At 57.4% G+C, this 17,370-nt stretch overlaps 2 protein-coding genes across 3 annotated transcripts in view; one reads left to right on the forward strand and one right to left on the reverse strand.

The window, feature by feature from the left end:
- Camsap3 (calmodulin regulated spectrin-associated protein family, member 3) overlaps positions 1-7,512 on the forward strand; it is a 20,764-nt gene extending 13,252 nt beyond the window's left edge. The window contains exons 6-17 of the mRNA XM_013033604.1: positions 341-480; positions 566-659; positions 739-793; positions 931-1,004; positions 1,514-1,583; positions 1,687-3,169; positions 5,340-5,479; positions 5,571-5,875; positions 6,165-6,261; positions 6,582-6,694; positions 6,776-6,894; positions 6,983-7,512. Of these exons, the coding sequence (XP_012889058.1) occupies positions 341-480; positions 566-659; positions 739-793; positions 931-1,004; positions 1,514-1,583; positions 1,687-3,169; positions 5,340-5,479; positions 5,571-5,875; positions 6,165-6,261; positions 6,582-6,694; positions 6,776-6,894; positions 6,983-7,288 (2,996 nt within the window). The 3' untranslated portion in view covers positions 7,289-7,512. The remainder of the gene's footprint in view (positions 1-340; positions 481-565; positions 660-738; positions 794-930; positions 1,005-1,513; positions 1,584-1,686; positions 3,170-5,339; positions 5,480-5,570; positions 5,876-6,164; positions 6,262-6,581; positions 6,695-6,775; positions 6,895-6,982) is intronic.
- Positions 7,513-8,675: 1,163 nt separating this feature from the next.
- On the reverse strand, positions 8,676-17,291 carry Xab2 (XPA binding protein 2). 2 transcript variants are annotated; one of them, XM_013033602.1, is made up of 19 exons: positions 17,209-17,291; positions 15,837-15,985; positions 15,420-15,543; positions 15,024-15,221; positions 14,237-14,371; positions 13,996-14,160; positions 12,659-12,803; positions 12,318-12,469; positions 12,115-12,234; positions 11,867-11,998; positions 11,634-11,765; positions 11,437-11,550; positions 10,118-10,280; positions 9,841-10,031; positions 9,630-9,752; positions 9,298-9,469; positions 9,075-9,204; positions 8,883-8,992; positions 8,676-8,802 (listed from the first exon to the last, which is right to left on the reverse strand). In XM_013033602.1, the coding sequence occupies exons 1-19, from the start codon at positions 17,257-17,259 to the stop codon at positions 8,741-8,743; spliced, it is 2,568 nt and encodes an 855-aa protein (XP_012889056.1). In that variant the 5' UTR covers positions 17,260-17,291; the 3' UTR covers positions 8,676-8,740. The 2 variants fall into 2 exon arrangements, with proteins under 2 accessions (XP_012889056.1, XP_012889057.1); XM_013033603.1 differs by lacking the exons at positions 15,420-15,543; positions 17,209-17,291 and having other exon boundaries at positions 15,837-15,885.
- Positions 17,292-17,370: the final 79 nt, after the last annotated feature.

Consider the following 17,370-nt stretch of genomic DNA (forward strand, 5'->3'; position numbering starts at 1 on the left):
CCCCAGGCCTGGGGCTTGAACTCAGGGCCTAGACTGTCCCTGAGCCTCTATGTGCTTAAGGTTAGTGCTCTACCCTTTGAGCCACAGCACCATGTCCAGCTTTTTCCTGTTTCTGTGGTTCTGAGCAATCAAACCCAGGGCTTCATGCATGCTAGGCAAGCACTCTACCACTAAGCCACCTTCCCAGCCAGATCTCAGCCTGCTGGGTAGCTAGGATTATAGGTGAGAGCCACTGGTGCCTGGCAGGATGTAATTCATATTTCTTATGTATTGGCTGCTGGGATTTTCTGGGGCCCCTCTCCACTTTCCTATAGAATTGGGGGGTGTCCTGTCCTTACAGAGGTGTGCCTCAAGGACCCCATGTCTGTGGCGGACAGCCTGTACAATCTCCAGCTGGTACAGGACTTCTGTGCCTCCCGCCTTCCTCGTGGCTGCCCACTGTCCCTGGAGGACCTGCTCTACGTCCCACCTCCCCTCAAGGTAAGGCCCTCAGGGAAGCCTAGAGGAAACCAGACAGGCATCTAGGGCTGTGTGGCTTTTGGTTAATCCTCCACTTTGCCTCCAGGTCAACTTGGTGGTGCTGCTAGCTGAGATGTTTATGTGCTTTGAGGTGCTGAAACCCGACTTTGTGCAAGCCAAGGACCTGCCTGATGGTCATGGTGAGTTTGGGGCCACTGAGTCCAGTTGGGGGCTGAGGGGCTGAGCCCCACCCGACCCTCTTCTCTCTCTCTCTGGCAGCCACCTCCCCCAAGGCCACCGAAGCCTCTCCATCTCAGAACAACAGTGGGAGCAGGTACAATCTCTTCACAGCCCAGAGTTAGTTCCTGCCATGGTAGCAGCTTCTGGGTAGGACTGGGGAAACCTAGGGAGCTGCGGGAGGAAAGGGGGAGGTTATGGGATGTCCCACCATCAAAGACCATTTCTTGGCAGCTCTCCAGTATTCAACTTCCGCCATCCACTCCTGTCCCCTGGCGGCCCCCAGTCCCCACTCCGAGGATCCACAGGTGAGACCCTCACTCCAAGATGGACCCAGTTTAGCCAAGGTGCCAGTGGCTCATACTGTCATCTGAGTGACTCAGGAAGCCTGAGATCTGAGGATCCTGGTTTGAAGCCAGCCTGGGCAGGAAAATCCATGAGACTCTTTTATCTCCAATGAAACACACGCGCGCGCACACGCACACACACACACACGCACAGAGCTGGAAGTGGAATTGTGGCTTAGTGGTAGAGTAGCTAGTCTTGAGCAAAAGATAGTCCCTGAGTTCAAGCCCCAGGACCAGCACCAAAAAAAAAAACAAAATAAGACAGTCCTAGTTCATGTTAGTCTTTCTGGCACCCCCAAAGTGATCTCCAGATTAATTTTCCTGATGGCACCTTGGGACTTGATGATACTGAATGGCCCAAATCCCCATTTGTGGAAACATTTGCTGTGAGCCCATACATAATGATCCCTCTGATCCCACCCAGGACCCCCAGGACCCTATACTGACCCCCCACCCCCACCCCACTTCAGGCTCCCTGAAGTCTTCCCCGTCCATGTCGCACATGGAAGCCCTGGGCAAGGCCTGGAACCGTCAGCTCAGGTGAGCGCATGTGCAGGGCCCCGGCTGAGCAGCAGGCGGGCTTTGGGTGGGATAGAGCCCAAGCCCGTCCCCCAGGGGCTGACCCCTCCCTCTGGCCGCCCAGCCGTCCCCTCTCCCAGGCTGTGTCGTTCAGCACCCCCTTTGGCCTGGACAGCGACGTGGATGTGGTCATGGGAGACCCCGTCCTGCTCCGTTCCGTCAGCTCCGACAGTCTGGGCCCGCCGCGTCCTGTGCCCGCTCGGACCCCTGCCCAGCAAACCCCGGAACCTGGCGACCTGCCCACTATCGAGGAGGCCTTACAAATTATTCACAGTGCCGAGCCCCGCCTGCTCCCCGATGGGGCTGCTGATGGCAGCTTCTATCTCCACTCACCTGAGGGGCCCTCCAAACCACAGCTGGCCTCATCCTACCCGCCCGACAGGTCCTTGAAGACCCTGTCCGATGGGCCCCCCAAAGCGCCCGTCTATGTGTCCCACCCCGCGACCCCCTCCAAACCATCTCCAAGCCCCGCAGGGGAGCTAACGAAACCACCTGCCCCCTGTGAGGGGTCCCCCAAGGCGGTGGCTTCGTCCCCAGCAGCCACCAACTCGGAAGTCAAGATGACCAGTTTTGCCGAGCGCAAGAAGCAGCTGGTGAAAGCTGAGGCCGAGGCCGGAGTGGGGTCCCCCACGTCCACGCCGGCAGCCCCCGACGTCCTCAGCTCAGAGATGAGTGAGCTAGGAGCCCGGCTGGAGGAGAAACGCCGAGCCATCGAGGCCCAAAAGCGGCGCATCGAGGCCATCTTCGCCAAACACCGGCAGCGGTTGGGCAAGAGTGCCTTCCTGCAGGTGCAGCCACGAGAGGCCGGAGGGGAGGCCGAGGCCGAGGCGGAGGCTGAGGCCGAAGCCCAGTCTGGCTCAGCCCCTGGTGGGGAGCGGCCGGCGGGCGAGGGCCAGGGTGAACCGACCTCTCGGCCTAAGGCGGTGACCTTCTCTCCTGACCTGGGCCTGGTGCCCCCCGAGGGCCTGGGAGACTATAATCGCGCGGTCAGCAAGCTCAGTGCTGCCTTGAGCTCGCTGCAGCGGGACATGCAGAGGCTCACGGACCAGCAGCAGCGGCTTCTAGCCCCACCAGAGGCTCCTGGACCTGCCCCGCCCCCTGCTGCGTGGGTCATCCCTGGCCCCCCAACTGGGCCCAAAGCTGCCTCCCCCAGCCCCGCCAGGCGTGCCCCGGCTACCAGGCGCAGCCCGGGGCCTGGCCCCAGCCCGACACCCCGCAGCCCCAAACATGCACGGCCGGCAGAGCTACGGCTGGCACCCCTGACCCGAGTACTCACTCCACCCCATGATGTAGACAGCCTCCCCCACCTGCGCAAGTTCTCACCGAGCCAGGTGCCTGTACAGACACGTTCCTCCATCCTCCTGGCGGAGGGGACGCCTCCAGAGGAGCCTGCCCGACCTGGCCTCATTGAGATCCCCTTGGGAAGTCTGGGGGAGCCTCCTGCCGATGAAGAGGGAGATGGGAGCCCCCCAGGGGCTGAGGATTCCTTGGAGGAAGAGGCATCTTCAGAAGGCGAGCCCCGGGCTGGGCTTGGATTCTTCTATAAGGTGAGTCACCTGAGCAAGTGAGAGGACGGATGGTGAATAATGACTGGCTGGAAAGTGGAATGCCCCGGAAGGGGGTCAATGAGGATATGGAAAGATGGAGAAGGACTTTACTGATGGATGAATGGCTGGATAAAATGAGGGTAGGCAAATTGATGGATGGATTGTGTTTAAGGGTAGGTGGCTAGAATATTGAATAACTTGGGTAGATGGAAGGTGGGTGAATGAAAGATTGGTTGGGTACTTGGTTAGGTTGTTAGAGGGATGGAGGATGGGTAAGGTGGTGGGTGGTTGGATGGATGGATGATTGACTTTGTAGATAAGTAGATGGATGGATGGATGGATGATTGGTTGGGAGGGTAGGTGGATGGTAGATAAGTTGTATGGGTGGGTGGATGGATGGATGGATGGATGGGTGTGTGGATGGATGGATGGATGGATGGGTGTGTGGATGGATGGATGGGGTGGGTAAATGAATGGAGGATAAGTTGGATGGTAAATGAATGACGGGTAGGTTGGGTGGGGGGATAAATATAGATGGGTATGTGGGTAGATGGATGGATGGATTGGGTATAAGGATAGGTGGCTAGAAGGCTGAGTAAGTTGAGTGAGTGGATAGAAGTTGGATAGATGATAAGTAAGGAGGTAGTTGGATGGATGGATAATTGACAGGTTGGGTGGGTGGGTAGATGGATGGATGATGGATGGATGGGGTGGTAGATGAATGGATGATGGATAAGTTGGGTGGTAGGTGTAGGTGAACGATGGATAGGTTGGGTGGGTGGATGAATATGGATGGGTATGTGAGTAGGCAGATGGATGGATTGATTGGGCATAAGAATAGGTAGCTAGTAGGCTAAGTTGAGTGGGTGGATAGAAATTGGATGCACAGGTGATAGGTTGGTTGGATATATGGATAGGTTGCTAGATGGATGGATGATAGGTAAGGTGGTTGCTGAATGGATGGATGATTGGTAGGTTGGTGGGTGAGTGAATGGAAGATAAGTTGGTTCACTGGATGGATGGGGTGGGTAGATGATAGATAAATTAGGTGGTGGATGAATGATGGATAGGTTGGGTGGGTAGAGTGATACATGGAGGGGGATTGGTGAGTAGATAGGTTGGTTGACTTAGGCTAAGTGGCTTGATGAGTAGGTTGAGCGGATGGATGGATAGGTTGGTTGACTTAGGCTAAGTGGCTTGATGAGTAGGTTGAGCGGATGGATGGATAGGTTGGTTGGCTAGGTTGGAAGCATGGTGGATAGGTTGGCTAGATGGATGATGGATAGGTTGAGTGGATGAATTAGACAGGTAGGTTGCTTGGCTTAGGATGGATGGATGAGTGTTTGGTGGGTAGATGGATGGATGGACAGATAGGATAATTGGAGGTGGTGGATGGAAGAGGGCATAGATTAGGAGGTGGAAAGATGGATGGATTAAAGAGGGTAGGAGGGCAGGTGGAGAAGAGGTTGGTGGACAGATGGTGGTGATAGATGGATAGGAGTAATTGGCCAGGCAGGGCTAGGGTCTTCTGGTTTTCTTCTCCAAGTGTGGACCAACCAGTTCCCCTTCAGATGTTTGATCATTCTCTATCTTCATCATGTGGTCATCTCCTGACTGGTCTCCACCACTTCCCCCAACTCCTGGCCATTTTCCACTGAGCAGCAGGGATTTGGTCCATGGTTCTTGTTCTTAGGACCAAAGAAAGTCCTCATAGCTTTGAGCTCTGCTTGCCTCTAGCCTCATCATGTACCTTCTGCCTGTGTCCTAGCCAGATCAGTCATACACTTCTGCCTCATTTATTCTGGCCTCAGGGCCTTTGTACCTGCTATTAAGTAAGGCTTTCCTTTCTCTTCCTCAGTTAAATCCGTCATTCTCTAGGGGGGGATTCTGTCCCCCATGTAGGACTGACTGAAGTTTAGACTGGCATACCCCCTCTGCATCTCCCAGTGTTCATGGTCTGTGTACCGTGTTGGGTTAAGTGCTTTATGTGAGCAGTTTTCACATCTACCTCGGTGCCTAGTGTCAGCTTGTGCATTAAGTAGGCACCAGCTGAATACCCCAGGACCATTTACAAAGGTGAGGTGAATAGCTGGCGATTGGGTCAGTGGAGAAGGGGCTTCCTTGCCATAGCAGAGAAGTGATCAGCAAGATTCCATGTCTTTCCCCTCAGGATGAAGACAAGCCAGAGGACGAGATGGCCCAAAAGCGGGCCAGTCTGCTGGAGCGGCAGCAGCGGCGGGTGGAGGAGGCCCGGCGGCGCAAACAGTGGCAGGAGGCCGAGAAGGAGCAGCGGAGGGAGGAGGCTGCCAGGTGAGGCTGGGACTAGTTGGGGGGTGGGGTGGGGAGGGGCCTCGCTGCCTGCAGTAACCCCATGCTTGCTGCATGGCTCTGGTGTCTGCAGGTTGGCCCAGGAGGAGGCTCCAGGCCCAGCCCCTGCAGCCCCCACAGTAGCCCCAGCAACCACCCTGGCCCCTGCTGCCCGAGCCCCCGCTGAAGATGAGGTGGGCCCCCGTCGAGGGGACTTCACAAGGCTCGAGTATGAGCGCCGGGCCCAGCTAAAGCTGATGGATGATTTAGACAAGGTGCTGCGGCCCCGGGCCACGGGGACCGGGGGGCCGGGTCGGGGCGGGCGGAGGGCCCCCCGGCCACGCTCTGGTTGCTGTGATGACTCGGCCTTGGCACGAAGCCCAGCCCGCGGCCTGTTGGGTGAGGACCCTGTGGGGGGAGCCTGCCCAGCGCCCCTTCCCGGGCAGGCTGGGTGAGGCCCTGGGGGGAGGAGTACGTGGAGAGGAAAAGGGGGTGCTGTAGGGGTGCAGGGTGGGGGAAGGCCTGTGGATGGGAGGGCTTTCTGGGGTGGGGTGATGGGGCTTCCCTTTCTCTGGCTGAGCTATGAGGCCCCCTTGGTGGGGTGTCTGGAGGTGCAGAAGGCTGTGTGGGCTATTTATGGAGGTGAGGGAGCCTCCAGTGAGGCTGATCTTGTGCGGTCTCTTCCCAGGCTCAAGGCTCAGCAAGATCTACTCGCAGTCCACATTGTCCCTGTCCACCGTGGCCAACGAGACCCCCAATAACCTCGGTGTGAAGAGGCCGTCTCGGTGAGCTCCACCTGGCCAGGCAGGGGGCTCAGAGCCTATCTATTGGAGGATTGCACAAATCCTTGCCAACCGGGGGGGGGGGGGCTTGGGGGTGTGTGTACCTGTGTATGTGTACCTGTGTATGTGTACCTGTGTGCGCACATGGCGTTGTCCTTACCTTGGCCCACAAGCCTCCAGCTAGTACCCCTGTGCACTTAAGTGTACAGTGCAACTGTGGTGGCACAGTGCAACTGTGGTGGCAGTGTCACTTGTGGGGAGATCCCTCCTGGTCCCTCTCTATCACCTCTGACTGTGCCTCCCCCACCCCTTCCCCCTTGCAGGGCTCCATCCCCATCCGGCCTCATGTCCCCCAGCCGCCTGCCTGGCAACCGGGACCGGGACTGGGAGAATGGCAGCAATGCCTCGTCCCCGGCATCCGTGCCAGAGTACACAGGTGAGGAGGCTTTGCGGGTGAGGAGATGTGCTCTTGGGCTGCCCCGGGGCTCCCTGACCCCTGCTGACCCCCACCCTCTAGGTCCCAAGCTGTACAAAGAGCCCAGTGCCAAGTCCAACAAATTCATCATCCACAATGCCCTGTCACATTGCTGCCTGGCCGGCAAGGTGAATGAGCCACAGAAGAACCGCATTCTGGAGGTGAGCCTGCACCTGCGCAGTGTGTGTGTGTGTGTGTGTATGTGTGTTTAGTCCTGGCCCACTGATGGCCTTCGTCCCCCCGACTCAGGAAATCGAGAAGAGCAAAGCCAACCACTTCCTGATCCTCTTCCGGGACTCCAGCTGCCAGTTCCGGGCACTGTACACGCTCTCGGGCGAGACGGAGGAGCTGTCAAGGTTGGCGGGTTACGGGCCCCGCACGGTCACACCCGCCATGGTGGAAGGGATCTATAAGTACAACTCGGACCGCAAGCGCTTTACCCAGATCCCCGCCAAGACCATGTCCATGAGTGTGGACGCCTTCACCATCCAGGGACACCTCTGGCAGAGCAAAAAGCCCACCACACCCAAGAAGGGCGGGGGCACCCCCAAATAGCCCTGCCCTGGGCCGTGCTCTGGCTGCCGCCCTCCTGAAGGACAGTCAGTCTACTCCTGGGTCCTGTCTGTCTCCATCTATGTCTGGGTGGGGCTGGAGTCCCCACCCCCTAACTTTTGAGTCTAGTCCTGCTGTGGGGGGCTGAGCTGGGAGGTTTCAGGACTCAGGGCTCAGCTCAGTCCCCTTGTCTGTCCTCCCCACCTTCTTGAATAAAATAATTTAAAATCAAAGTCCAGCCTTGTCACCTCCCTCCAAGGCCTGCTAGCTTTCAGTCTCTGGTTCTTATCTGTAAGCAAGTCTAGTTTGTCTCCTCTGCCCCCTGGATGGCACCAGTGTGGCTTCTGCCAAGGTCAGTAGTGGCTTTCCTGCCCACATGCCCTCCCCGGGGTGCATCTCAGAACTGACCTCTCGGTACAGGCGCTGCTGCCCAGCTCTCCTCTCCCTGGGCCTCCAGCTCTACACACACACACATGCCCCCCCTTTCCCTCCCCCCCAGGCACACATTTCCCTCTGCGGCTGATATTGGTCTTTCCTGGCACTTGGTCTACAGCCAATTTCTAAACTGGATCTTTTCCCTGCAGCCTGTCTGCCTGCATTTCTAGGCTCAGTTACCGCCTCTGAGCTGGGGAGCCCAGTGTTTCCCTGCTCAGAGCCCCACAGCTAAGGATCCAGTTTCTACTGGGCGTCTCAGGTGGAGGGCCCAGGTGCTTCCTCCATCAACACAGCCCAATCCGTGTCGCCTGCCCCTGAGGCCCCACTCCCTCGGGTCCCATGACTGCCTTGTGGGCCCAAGCCAGTGGGGAGGGGGTAGGCAGGGCTCTCCTCATCTCCAGCTGCCTCCTGCCCACGTGACAGCCGGTTACCTGCTCAGAGCAAAAATCTGATTAAGTCCCCTGAAGCCTAAAGCCCCTTAATAGCTTAAAACCCTTTAATGGCTTCCCACAGAGAGGACCACACCCTCTTTGCCCTGTGGGTGAGGCCAGGCTCCTGGCACCAGGCCAGGGGTGCAAGTGCCTTGCTAATCAGCTTCCAGAGCCGGAAGGAGCCTGCCTGACTGTGCAGGGCTCCTTGCCTGGTGGAGCACAGCCTGGAATGGTTGGGTGGGCAGGGGCTGGTGACACCCCTGTAGCAGTGCCAGGAGCCACGTTCCCCCCCCCCCCCGGGCTTGGGGTCAGAGAGCCTTGCAGACGAGCTTGATACCAGGCCTGGGGTAGGGGCAGAGTGTATGGCTGCATGGCGCCCAGAACTGGATGTGTGGGGTAAAGGTGTCTGCCTGGCTTGCCACGGCTCGCCCCGCCTCCCGTGCCAGCCAATCCAGGCCCAGGGCCAGGACCTCTGAGCTGGCAACCCCTGGGGCACCTGGGCTGCAGGAAGGAGGCTGAGGCCATGACGTACAAACTACAAACATGGGCTGTATTACAGGGATGCAGGGAGAGGGGAGGAAGGGGGGGGTCAGTCGTCCTTCAGGCTCCCGAACACTGCAGCTGGCACGCTCTGCTGCTCCAGCCGGACCTCTGTGGGGAAGGCAGGCAAGGACGGTCATTCCCCTGGGCACCGCCCTGCCCCTGCCCCTGGCTACTGGCTGGCCACTGACCATTAGGCTCCAGGTCCATCTCGTCTTCGTCTTCATCTTCACCCAGCTGGATCTCCTCGGGGTTGACCTGCTGGGTCAGCTCCGCTAGCTCCTCTCGGGACGCGTCGCTCCTAGAGGCAGGGCGCCATACTGCTGTCAGCTGGGGGGCTCTCCACTGGCCTCCCCCGCTCCCCCTCTCACCTGGCTCCTTACCTCACAAAGAGGATCTTGTTCTGGGCCCGTGAGGGCTGATCCCGCTCGGCCTCGGCTGCAAGCTGCTCAGCTCTCTGTTCTAGAAGCTTCATGTCATCCATGCCACTCTGTCCAGGGGCCAGGTCGGAGACTGGAGGAAAGGGGAGTTCAGATGCCAAGGGTGGCCCCCTCCAGACACATCAGCCACCACACACTGTACAGGCACGGAGGAGGGTGAGCTCACCAGTGCCCGTGGCACTGCCCGACACCTTGAGCATCTGAGAGGCCATGAAGTTGACCTGCGTGTTGTAGGTGGCCTGCACGCTGCGGCGGATCCGCAGCATTTCCCTGATGGTGTCCTCGTTGCCATGCCGCACCTCAAAGTCCTTCCACGTCTGCCAGAACGCCCCTGTGGTCTGTGTGTATGGGGGGGGGGTGAGACATGTACACGCATGTGTACGTGAGACACGAGAGGGGAAAGAGACGCATGCATGCATGCGCATGTGTGTGTGAGACACAGGTGCTCGCCTGCAGCCCCCCTGATGCCCATCCTGACCTCCTCAGCCCAAGGCTTACCCGGGGGTCGCAGATCTGGGAGCAGAAGCTGTAAATGGCCCGGGCACGGTCGATCTCGCCCAGCTTGCACTCCATGTCAGCGAAGCGCAGGCACATTTCCCGGGCGTGCTCATCGCACAGCACCTTGAGGTGTAGGGAAGGGACGGGGTTAGGAAGGGAACCCTAAGGTGCTGGCCACACTCTCATTGCCCCTCCTCCCCATCCCAGGCACCTCGATGGCTTTCTGGTAGATACTACGCGTGTGCGTGACGCCATAGATTTCCGCAGCCCGCTTGATGTAGATGTTGAACATGTCGTACTGCTGGGCAGGTTCCACGGCCCGCGTGGCACGGTCGTACACGGCCATGGCATGCCGGGCCAGGCCCCACTCCTCCTCTAGCTGTGCATACAGCAGGTACAGGGCTACCATGGCATAGAGATCAGTGGTGCCGCCTTGTGTCCCCAGGTCCCCCCAACCTCCCAGGGCAAGCCCTCCCAAGCCTCCTCACTCTTGGCGTATTTGGGGGGGCAGCCATCCAGTGCCTGCTCGAACAGGTCACGTGCCCGCTCCAGCTTGCGGCCCCCGTAGCGGGCGATGAACTTGGTCAGGTAGGTGCTCCAGATGTCCGACACATTGGGCCATTTGAACAGGGAGATGCCGCGCTCGTACGCCTGTCCCAAAGGAGCAGGGAATGTCTGCATCTGGTCTGTGTCCCTCAACAGACCCCAAGGATGCAAGAACAGGGGTGTACTGAGGCTCTAAGCACCTGGGTCTGGGTCTGGCACCTCCTAGGTGACACTGAGGTTAGAGGTGGTGGGTTCTCACCTTTGCAGACGTGACATGGTCGCAATGTCCTGAGAGCAGGGCAGAGGGGCTAGGGACACCTGTGCCACCCCCCCATCTGTGGGGTCTGCCTGTGGCATCTTCACAACCACAAGCCCAGCATTGGGATGGACCCCACCACAGAGACAGGAGCCCCCCCCCCCCCACCAACCTGTCACCTGAGCAGGGACCAATATAGTCCCATTGCACAAGGGGGCAGGATTCCGCACCTGCTTAGCACACCTGTATGCTGCGTTCTAGATGCCCAGTGCCCCAAACACAAGCACAGCTAGAAATGAGGTAACGTAGCTAAATCGAGGAGGGATTAGACTGCTGGTTTCAGGGGAAGGGATCAGAACTAGGGGCTGGAGCTCAGGCCTGTACTCCTAGCTACTCAGGAGGCTGATATCTGGAGGACCACAGTTCAAGGCTAATTTAGGCAGAAAAGTATGTGAAACACTATCTCAAACTAGCCAGCAAAACAACAACAAAAAGCAGGGTTGGAGGTGTAGCTCAAGTGATAAACTGCCAGTTAAGCAAGTCAAGTAAGAACGAAAAGCCATGGGTTCAAACTCAAGTACTGCCAAAATACAAAGATCAGGACACAGATGACTGTATGAACAAAGACATAGGGCAAGAGGCTTCTGTAAGCCACACAGAGAGAGCAGCCCTGGAAGGAACCAGCCCGGACTCATCTTGCTCTTTTTTTCTTGGTTGGTCATGGGGCTTGAACTCAGGGCCTGGTGCTGGCCTAAGCTTTTTTGCTCAAGGCTAGCACTCTATCGCTTTGAGCTATAGCTCCACTTCCAGTTTTCTGGTGGTTCATTGGAGATAAGAGTCTCACTGACTTTCCTGCCTGGGCTGGCTTTGAACCATGATCCTAATATCTCAGATTCCTGAGTAGCTAGGATTAGAGGCATGAGCGACTGGCGCCCAGCTTGAGGCAAGTTTTTTTCCGCCGCTTTTTGCTTGTGTTGGAGAGCAAAGTGGGGGGGGCTTGCATACCTTGAAGCTCTCCTCGAAGTACTTGTGCTCCTCCAGGAACATGGCATAGTTGATGACGATCTGTGGTGTGGCGATGCGCAGGTCCAGGATGCGGTCGTACACGGCCTTGGTGGACTGAGGAGGAAAGGGCCAGGTTAGGGCCAGGTCAGGGACTAACTGGCTGTGGGCACTGCTCCTCCCCACGCTCACCAGCTGACCTGGAAGGTGCCCAGACTCTCCTCCAGGTCGGCGAGCATTGACCACACTTTCAAAGACTTGTACACGCGGTTCTGCACAGGTTCTGAGCTGTCAAAGTACTCGGCTCGGCGGGCAGGCAGTGCTGTGGCCTTCTGCAGGGAAGAAAGTGAGGGGGGAAGAGGGCAGGGAGGTGTACAGGGGCTGCCCACATACCCCCCACAACCCCGGCCCCCTATCCCCGATTGATTTTTACCCGCAGCAGCCGCAAGGCCTGGTCATAATTCTCGTGCCGGAGCTCCAGTTCACCACACTGGCACCACACGCTGGCCAGGTCATCAACCTGCTTGAAATTCACCTTGGTGGCTTTCTCTAGGATCACTCGGGCCTGTGGGAGTGAGTGGGTGAGACTTTGCTGGCCTGTGAGGGAAAAATAACTGCTTTCACACACACACACACACACACACACACACACACACACACACACACTAGCACGGGGCTTACATCATCCAGCTGCCCGTTATCTTCATAAAACTTGGCGAAGGCGACCCACAATGTGTGGGGCTTGCCTGTGGCCTTGAAGGGGTCTACAGTCTGCACTGCCTCGGTGTACGTGTTGATGATCTGTGGGCAGGAGGATCGAGGTCAGGCTGGATGGCCAGGGCCTGGCAGTGTGGGTGAGGGCAGGGCTGGGGACCGCCACGCACCTCCCGGGGACGGCCCTGGTGCAGGGCCACGCGCTTGTGCCACTCGTGCACATGGTGTGGGTTCTGACGCAGCAGGACGCTGTTGAGCAGCAGGGGCCTCCGGCTGATGAGTTGCTCGAAGCGGGCCAGGCGCAGCTCCAGGTCCACGTCGTCTGAGAGCCGGGCAGGAGGGGGTCATGGCCCTGGCACAAGGCCACCTGTACCCCTACTGTCCCGTCCTACCAGGTTCTGGCCTAAGCCTAAAGGGTCTGCAATCCTGGGCACTCCAGAACTCTGCCACTATCCACCCTACCCAAGCACTCAGGCCTACCTAGCCATGGCCAGCCTGTGCCCATGCTCACCTTCCTCCTCCCGCCCCAGCTCTGAGGCCGTCTCCATCTTGGCAGCGATCATGCTTTCCTCAAACTGGGCATAGCTGTCAAACACTTGCGTGAAGTCCCGTACGGTCATCACTGTGCGGATGGCCTCCTCGTACACATCCCGGGCCTGCGGACACAGGGCGCAGTGAGAACAAGACGCCACCCCACCCACGGGCACCTCAAAAAGTGCCCTTGCCTAGTCTAACATAAGAGTGGAGTTTTCCTGAGGTACCTCTCCCCCTGCCCTCCAGCTCCTGCAAGTTCTGATCGGCAGGATGATGTCCTCCTACCCCTCCCTGCCCAGTTGATAAGGGGAGCCTCGGGGCCTCGTTGGTAAACTGAGGTCGCAGAGACACTTCACCTGACTGAATGCGTAAAGCACGAGGCACCCAGCAACAGTCCCATCTCCTTCCAGCCCATCCTGTGTGAATCCTGCCTCAGCTGGCCCTCGGAGACTCCAATGTTGTGCCTAACCACCCACCTCCTTGCCTGGCCCTTCTCCAGCTCATGTTCATGTTTCCTTGTACCCCGCCAAACAGAGCTGAGCCCCACCTCCCTGTCCCCTGGGTCCCCCCAACCCTGTTCTCCTACTGTATATATTTTTTTTGTTTGTTTTTTTTGTTGGTCATGGGGCTTGAATGCTGGGCCTGGGCACTATCTCTCAACCCTTCAGCTCAAGCCAAGTGCTCTACCACTTGAGCCACAGTGCCACTTCTGGTTTTGAGTGGTTTATTGGAGATAAGAGTCTCATGGAGTTTCTTGCCCGGGCTGGCTTTGAACCGTGATCCTCAGATTTCAGCCTCCTGAGTAGCAAGGATTACAGGCATGAGCCACTGATGCCTGGCTCTCCTACTGTACTGACCTGGCCCTCTCCCCTCTGCTCCCACCTTCTCTTAGGCCGCAGCAGCGGGGCCCAGCTGCTCTCCAGGGGCTCCCTGTCCCCGGATGCAAGCACGCCACCAGAGACAAGGCAGCTGCAGTTGCAAAAGCCCGGAGAAAAATATCTTGGTGTCAGATGCTTGCTTGGTGACCCTTGTCACGACGCCAGCCCCTCACAGGTGAAGAGTGGCCGTCACCCCCTCAATTTGCAAACAGGAAACACCCAAGTTGAGAGGGCTGAGACCAGAGCCAGACCTGAACCCCAGTCTGTTCCCCCTTTCCCTAAGGCACACTGGTCTAAAGGACTGGCAGGATGGTGGATGCCTGATTGGTTGGACATGGGCATGTGTACGCACATCACACATTTGCACCTGTCCCCTGCCCTGCACCCTCTCACCCGCCCCCCCCCAACCCCGCGCTGAGGCCTGGGGGACACACACCTTCTCAAAGTGGCCACTGCGAATGTAGTAGTCAGCCAGCGAGCACCAGAGCTTGCCCAGCTGGTCGGTGAAGCGGGTGAGGCCCCCGCGGATGATGGCATCCACATTGAGGGACTGCACCTTGTCTGGGTTCTGGGAGATGAGGTCGCACAGCTCATGCCACAGCTGCAGGACAACAGGGGACTCTCAGTCTCCGTCCCAGAGGGGGGACCACCCACTGCCCACTCACCCGCAGGCCCACCTGGTAGTTGGATTTGCCAGCCTTGGACACAAAGCGCTCATCATTCACCACGGTGGCCAGGCGCTGGGCGGCCTCGTCCAGCCTGTCACTCGACTTGAGGTACTCGATGTACTCCTCGGCACTCTCTGGACTCAGCTGCGAGTCAGTGGGGTACAGGGCCACACCTCCATCCGGATCCTGTGGCTCAGGGCCACTATCCACTATCCACCCACCAGTTCCTGGGCCAGCCATTCCGACCTGGCCCCAGCTTCCCGGTGGCCCAGCCTCAATCCTGACTGGTTCAGTCTTGCCCCCTTTTCTAGAAAAGCTTTGACCCCACTCGTCTAAGTCCAGTCCTGATGTGTCCAGTTTAGCCTCTGGTAGCCTAGTCTGCACTGTCTAGGACTTATTTCTGTCATAAGCGCCACCCCCACCCCCAAAACAGCACTGTGAAAAGGGTTTCACAAATTCTGAGTGTGTGCTCCCCGTGCTCACTGCTGGGAACTGTGGCTCTCACTACTACTACCATTTTAGTCTGCTTCATACACTCAGCCCTGTCTGCCCAGTTACATTAGATGTTCCTTCTGGGCAAGTGGCAACTGTGTGTGTGTGTGTGTGTGCTTGCGCACATGCACACATGTGCTCATCAGTCCTAGCACTTGAACTCAGGGTCTGGGTGCTGTCCCTGAGCTTCTATTGTTCAAGGCTAGCACTCTACCACTTGAGCCACAGCTATACTACCATCTCGTCCCAATGAGCCAGTGTCATTCCCAATGACTCAGGGAACTGGCCCACCTGGCAGACTCACCTTGAGGAAGCGCCGGTAGCCTCTCACGGCAGTCTCGGGCAGCGGGTGGGAGCGTAGGAAGCGCAGGTACAGGGGCCAAATGCGAGAGTGCTGGGTGATGGGCAGGGCCCTTAGGGCACGGTCAAAGGTGCGGCGGGTATGTGTGACGCGTCCCTGGTCCATAAGGAACTGGCAGTAATCCAGCCATAGACGGGGCATCTGGAAATGGGTGTGTGTGTGTGAAGGCGAGGCCTGAGCTGCGGGTGCGTTCCCTGCCTGGCCTGGACACACCCAGGACATAAATACAGCAACACCCAGAACTCCCAACTCCAGAACAGAATCCACTCTACTGACTCTAATTATCCATCCCAATTGTGCTGAGCTCAGGGGCCCCCTCCACTCTGCCCATTCTCCCACCTTGTGCATGAACACAAAGGCCCTCTCATGACAGTTGTTGACATCTTCATAGGCAGGATCAGTCACACAACGGTGTTTCACCTGTGCACGACGTGCCTTCAGGTAGCGGTACCAGAGTTTATAGCTGAGGAACAGGAAGAAGCAGACACTGATAGGTGATGGATCCCTAAAATCCTTTACTTAGCCCCAGGAGGCAACTATGGATAGGAAAAAGGACTGAAGAGGAGGGCTGACAGTCTCAGGAAAAGCGGGAAGGATTGGAATGTCAGGGAAGGTGTGAGACCAGTCAGAGCATGTGGGCTCAGATATGGATCGCCCGGGTGATCCAGGGGCACCCTGCCATCACTAGGAACCTAATATAGATTGGAGTATGAACAAGGAGGCGTAGGGGTTGATGGGACACTAGACCGTTCATACCTGCAGGGGAGCAGCTTGAGAGCCCGCTCATACAGCTGATTGAGCCGGGGTTTTGGGGCACCCTGTTTAAACTCAATGTAGCGGAGCCAGCATTTGACTGAAAACTGGTTTCTCATGATTTCCTCTTCGTAAGGAAGATCCTCTTCCTCCTGTCAGGGCCAGAGCCTGAATGTAGTCCCTTCCCATGACCCCCAAACTCCAGGCTCGTGTTAAGATCCTAGGCTCCACTGCCCACTGTTAGCCAGGTACCAGACGCTGCTTCTAAACTTTGCCCTTTACAATAAACCCACCTGCCATCCAACTTAGATATCAGACCTCTCAGTCATTTGGGCTGTAATGCAGATCACAAAACCACCATCTAGAAAATGAGCTTTGGCCTTCTAAAGCCCACTGTTCACTGCCTGGCCCACATCACCAGACTCCTAGACACAAGGGCCCTGGTCACAACACAGCTCATCTCAAACACCAAGCCACTGGCTGTCCTTCAGTCTTCCGGTACCAACTCATCTCCATTCCAGACCAGGCTATGAGATTTTTTTTTTTTTTGCCGGGCTTGGGGCTTTAACTTAGAGCCTAGGCACTGTCCCTGAGCCTCTCTGTGCTAGCACTCTACCACTTGAGTCAGAGCTTTTTTTCTGTTTATGTGGCACTGAGGAATTGAACCCAGGGCTTCATGCATACTAGGCAAGCACTCTACCACTGAGCCACCTTCCCAGCAACCCCCCCCCATGAGATCTTTATTTCAGTTCCAAACACCAAATTTGGGGTGTCTCGGGATCCCACTTGCCCAGTACATAGCTCAACTCTGCCCCAGGCCTTCATCTCCAAAGAAGCAGTATGGCCCTTAGTTCTGGACACCCAGATTTTGCTGAAAATGTCAGGCCTTTTAATCCCAGATCCCAAGTCTTCCGTTCTTCAGGAACTGGCCATCACTAGACAAGCGCCACATCATGAGATCTCTTCACCACACTTCGGGGTCACCAAGCCTTAACCCCAGAAACCTGAACGGTCTGAACGACTGCCCAGAACACCTGGGACTCGCCCCATAAGCCAGAATCCTACCAGTTCTTTGCCTATAGGCAAAGACCCCAGTCATGCCATTTACTTCCACCCCAATCCCATTTACGACCCCACCAGGGAATCCGGGTCTTTACCCACGACAGCAGATATTTCCTCGGGCTTCGAGGTATCTAAGTCTGGCACCAGATCCTTCCTCCTAGATAGGACATGTAGGCACATCCTCCCCCCCCCCCCCGGCCTTGGTAATCAGTTTTAGCTTAAAGCCACGGACTGCCAGGCTCAGACCCTCGGCTGAATCCAGATTTTAATCCCTCGGCGCGTAAGCCACCGCTGTATCCCGCTGCGGACTTACGAAGACAAGGTCCGGCCGCTCGGACCGCGAGAGTCGCGCCATCACCACCATTTTCCTGGTTCTCCAGACACAGGCAAAAGTCGCGCGCTAATGACGTCTCTCACTTAAGCCCCGACCCCTGAGAAACAGACTCGTTTCCTATTGGCTGCACCTTTCTTGACA

The sequence above is a fragment of the Dipodomys ordii genome, unplaced genomic scaffold (genome assembly GCF_000151885.1).
Source record: "Dipodomys ordii isolate 6190 unplaced genomic scaffold, Dord_2.0 Scaffold171, whole genome shotgun sequence".
NCBI classification, from domain to species: Eukaryota; Metazoa; Chordata; class Mammalia; order Rodentia; family Heteromyidae; genus Dipodomys; species Dipodomys ordii.

What these genes read in the sequence shown, in the direction of transcription:
- Xab2 (XM_013033602.1), bottom strand. Translation starts at nt 17,259, where the DNA reads ATGGTGGTGATGGCGCGACTCTCGCGGTCCGAGCGGCCGGACCTTGTC. An exon ending in GCTACCGGCGCTTCCTCAAG is followed by an intron (nt 14,372 to 15,023) that starts GTGAGTCTGCCA and finishes ACTGACTCGCAG; the next exon opens with CTGAGTCCAGAGAGTGCCGA. An exon ending in ATAACGGGCAGCTGGATGAT is followed by an intron (nt 11,999 to 12,114) that starts GTAAGCCCCGTG and finishes TCACTCCCACAG; the next exon opens with GCCCGAGTGATCCTAGAGAA.